At 38.5% G+C, this 4,485-nt stretch overlaps 1 protein-coding gene across 3 annotated transcripts in view; it reads left to right on the forward strand.

Annotated features, from left to right (window-relative positions):
- Positions 1-4,485, forward strand: part of bmpr1ba (bone morphogenetic protein receptor, type IBa) — a 60,736-nt gene that overhangs the window by 52,476 nt on the left and 3,775 nt on the right. For all 3 annotated transcript variants that reach the window (XM_020602559.1, XM_020602558.1, XM_020602557.1), the window contains 5 exons: positions 140-239; positions 603-705; positions 1,553-1,649; positions 1,830-1,968; positions 2,356-2,548. In XM_020602559.1, the coding sequence (XP_020458215.1) occupies positions 140-239; positions 603-705; positions 1,553-1,649; positions 1,830-1,968; positions 2,356-2,548 (632 nt within the window). The remainder of the gene's footprint in view (positions 1-139; positions 240-602; positions 706-1,552; positions 1,650-1,829; positions 1,969-2,355; positions 2,549-4,485) is intronic.

Consider the following 4,485-nt stretch of genomic DNA (forward strand, 5'->3'; position numbering starts at 1 on the left):
GCTGAACAGACACCAAGTAAAGCCCCAGTAATGTGCATATGCCGTGGTTGTGCTTTCGCAAACAGTCTTGATGATGATGTTTATTATAAATTGATGGTATATGTTACTGTACTTACTGTAGCTTAACCTTTTTTCCCAGGACAAATGGCTACTGTTTTACTTTGGTGGAGGAAGAGGGAGGGGTACCAGTCCAGACTGCAGGATGCCTGGGACTGGTTGGGTCAGAGTTTCAGTGTAGGGTGAGAAGATGCCTGTAACATGTCATCTATAAGTGCCTTGATCATTTTAAGTGTTATTTGTATAAAAGAAAAGTGTCAGTTTGACCCATATCCACATAACCTCTCCATTTACTGTACCATTTTGTACTGTATGTTCTATCTCAGATCTTTAAAAATTTACCATATGCAGGTGGTAATGAAATAAATAGATCTTAAATACATATTTCTTGATTGATAAACATGGAAATGTAGGATTTCTCACATTTGATAAATTAGAACCAGCAAATGTTTGTGCATGTCAGTGTTTTTGCTTGATGATTATTTTAGTACTAATTTAAACAGTTAACCAGACAAAGGAAAACAATTCACTTCTCTGTCTTCCAGGACACAGGGAACTCAGTTCAAAGAAGATCGCTAGAGTGCTGTACAGACCAAGATTTCTGCAACAAAGACCTGCATCCTACACTGCCGCCACTCAAACCACCTCGTAAGTTTGTGTATCTGCTCTCATCCCTCTGCAAGTCTTTCCAGCCCATGAACCACAAGAATGAATTTAAATTCACTTATTGTCCAGTTGGCAGGTGAGAGTGTAACAGTGTGGTGGTGACAATGATATACTGTAGACAGGGCCAAGAACTGGTTTTACAGCACCCAGGATTCAGAGATAGAGATATCGTGACTCAAGTAGGGGACACAGTGGGACTTCTCTCTTGCATAGAGTTTGGCGGAGCTACTGGGCATCAAGAGAACATATGGGTCTTCACTGTGCACAGCACTAATACTCAATGTGTGAGTATGAGTCTTTGTGTATTTGAGAGAGTAAGCCTAGATTCCCGAGGAAATCACAAGCCCCAACAGATGCTCAGGGCAGAGTCATCAATCTCAAACCCTATTGTAGAGGATCAGGAAGAGAATTCTTGGACTAAGCTGAGGGCTTCCTCTCACTGTTGACCTGGGCCTTGAGGGAAAAGAGAGAAAATGAAAAAATGATGAGTGAAATATGATTTGTACTTGGTCTACTGTACGCCGGTTCTTTCAAGTGCCTGGCAAGACTGACTGATTTGGTATAATTTTCTCCATTTCTTTCTTTTCCTTTTTTTTATTATTATTATGGATATCACAGATACATTTATTTATTCTTTCAGCTTACATGTCTTGAACAAAAAAAAAAGATCTTTTACGTTTTTACAAGAGGGCCCAGGTGTTTCATATTAATCACATTTTCGCCATTATAATAGAGAAAATATATATACAGTATAGTTTATTTTGTTTTTTTGACATTTTTCATATTCCTACATACTGTTAACCTTCCCTGCTCTTGTATTTGTCTCTAGTCTATGTAGATGGAAAGATCCACCACATGGCCTTGTTGGTCTCAGTCACTATTTGCAGCATTATATTGGCTGCCATTGTTGTCTTCTGCTACTTCAGGTAAATATACCTAACTTTTAAACAGTCAAACACAGACCCATACTTATTATTTTACAGCACCACTCTTTGGGTGCCCTCTGATTTTAATATACATGGGTGTACACTGCAGTGCATATTTTCTTTCTAAAGTATTATGCTACTTTTCTAAAAATGTGTGTTGTGAATATTTCTGTATTACAGGTATAAGCGTCAGGAGTCTCGTCCTCGCTACAGTATTGGCCTGGAACAGGAGGAGACCTACATTCCCCCTGGAGAATCTCTGAAGGACCTCATAGAGCAGTCACAAAGCTCTGGCTCAGGCTCAGGGCTCCCTCTTTTGGTGAGCTACCCACATTGCAGCCACAAGCTTCTCAATTGATCCCCTGTATGCACACATTCTGAAAAATAAAACCCTACTGGTGAGATTTTGTCACATGAGATAAAAGTTATGCATTTCATACCCACAGGATTTTTGACAATTGTTTTAGTGGCATTTTCTATTTTGGAAAACTAGCATGCCAGGAAGCAATGAAAAGAGACATTTGTGATTATGTTGGGTTGCTCCTACTGTATATCCATCTGAGGGTCACTAACTCTTACACTGGGGGTTTATTTCTATCTAAAACGTAGGGTAGTAAATGTGCTGAAACCCAGAAAAACTTTAGGACAGATGCTGTAATGTAAGGCTAAGCTTTATCTAAACTGTTTGTCTTTTGCTCCTCCTCAGGTCCAGAGAACGATAGCCAAGCAGATTCAGATGGTGAAGCAGATTGGCAAGGGGAGGTATGGAGAGGTGTGGATGGGCAGGTGGAGGGGAGAAAAAGTGGCTGTTAAAGTTTTCTTCACCACTGAGGAGGCCAGTTGGTTCAGAGAGACTGAAATCTACCAGACTGTCTTAATGAGACATGAGAACATACTGGGTAATATTAGTTTCTCTCTTTGGTCACCATGCCATTCTGTCCCTTGGCATTACTTCCTATAAACCTGTTTACTTTTTGTTACTGATTTATGTAGCCTCTGCTTCTAATTGTTTATTTCTATTTCTATGCACATCTGTCTACTTGTCTTTTCCTTTACTTTTTTTCACTTCATCCCAGTTAAAAGGTTCCAACAGGGGTTTGAAAGGACCGCTGATGAAAGAGTCTTTCTGATATAGTAGCAGTAAATCCTCATGTATGGACTAGCAGATGGATGAATTAGGTTTGGTTAAATATATGGATGAATTTGGTGTATTGATTATCATTAATAATAGATGGATTTTATGTCTCGGCTTTTTAGCAAAAAAGTTTAAAAAAGACCAACTTTCCAAAGTTAGTTGGACTCTGTCCATTAAGCTACACAACACTGCACTAAATGCCAAAACAGATCAATTATAGCCAAGAGACCATACACCACAACCAATTATAAGCTAGACAACAACAGACTGCAAACTAAAGCTGGCATAATTAAACACCACAAGATGCATAGTAATTAAGTAGTGGGGCAAAAGATCACCTGCCAGTAAACTAGAAGACAGACTAGATGCTGTAGTGAATAATGCTGCCTTCCACAGTCCACACTGCAGGTTTTATTTTAAATTTAAGATCTATAATACAAATTGGATGTTGCCTAATCCACCAAAGCATGTAAAGCGGGATGAGCTAATGCTTGGCTTCCTAAAATGAAGGTTAAACTGCAAAAGCTATATTTAAATGTTTCTTATTTTTTAAAATTAGTTTTCATCTTAATCTCTTACTGGGTTCATTATTATTTTTATGTATTAGTCGCAAAGTGTTTTAATTTTTACATTTAGACTGGCTTATTTTCCATGAAGTGCTTTGAAACCTAGCAACCTGCATGAAAAATTCTGTAAAAATACAGTAACTGATTTCTAAGCAAGTGAGATGATATTTAGATTTAAGAATCTGGTCTGACTTGTTTTTAGCATGGAGTATATAGTGCCAACTATACAAAGCTACTTAACTTAATTCAAGCGAGTTGCACTTTCTTGTCTGAATGAGTCATTTTATCTTATTTGGGCTTATTTTTTATCTTTTCAGAAGAAATGCCTGATACAGATCCTCCAGTATGATATAACACTAATTTTAAAGGTTTCAAGATGAAAACATTTCAATTTAAATTGTAGTCTTATGGCTTGCATGAGGGGCCCATATAAACAACTTGTTCTTGGGACAAAATATCTTATGTACAGTGGGTACGGAAAGTATTCAGACCCCCTTAAATTTTTCACTCTTTGTTATATTGCAGCCATATGCTAAAATCATTTAAGTTCATTTTTTCCTCATTAATGTACACACAGCACCCCATATTGACAGAAAAACACAGAATGTTTGACATTTTTGCAGATTTATTAAAAAAGAAAAACTGAAATATCACATGGTCATAAGTATTCAGACCCTTTGCTGTGACACTCATATATTTAACTTAGGTGCTGTCCATTTCTGCTGATCATCCCTGAGATGGTTCTACACCTTCATTTGAGTCCAACTGTGTTTGATTATACTGATTGGACGTGATTAGGAAAGCCACACACCTGTCTATATAAGACCCTACAGCTCACAGTGCATGTCAGAGCAAATGAGAATCATGAGGTCAAAGGAACTGCCTGAAGAGCTCAGAGACAGAATTGTGGCAAGGCACAGATCTGGCCAAGGTTACAAAAAAATTTCTGCTGCACTTAAGGTTCCTAAGAGCACAGTGGCCTCCATAATCCTTAAATGGAAGACGTTTGGGACGACCAGAACCCTTCCTAGAGCTGGCCGTCCGGCCAAACTGAGCTATCGGGGGAGAAGAGCCTTGGTGAGAGAGGTACAGAAGAACCCAAAGATGACTGTAGCTGAGCTCCAGAGATGCAGTC

Source organism: Monopterus albus, unplaced genomic scaffold (assembly GCF_001952655.1).
Source record: "Monopterus albus unplaced genomic scaffold, M_albus_1.0 scaffold56.1, whole genome shotgun sequence".
In the NCBI taxonomy this organism is placed as follows: domain Eukaryota; kingdom Metazoa; phylum Chordata; class Actinopteri; order Synbranchiformes; family Synbranchidae; genus Monopterus; species Monopterus albus.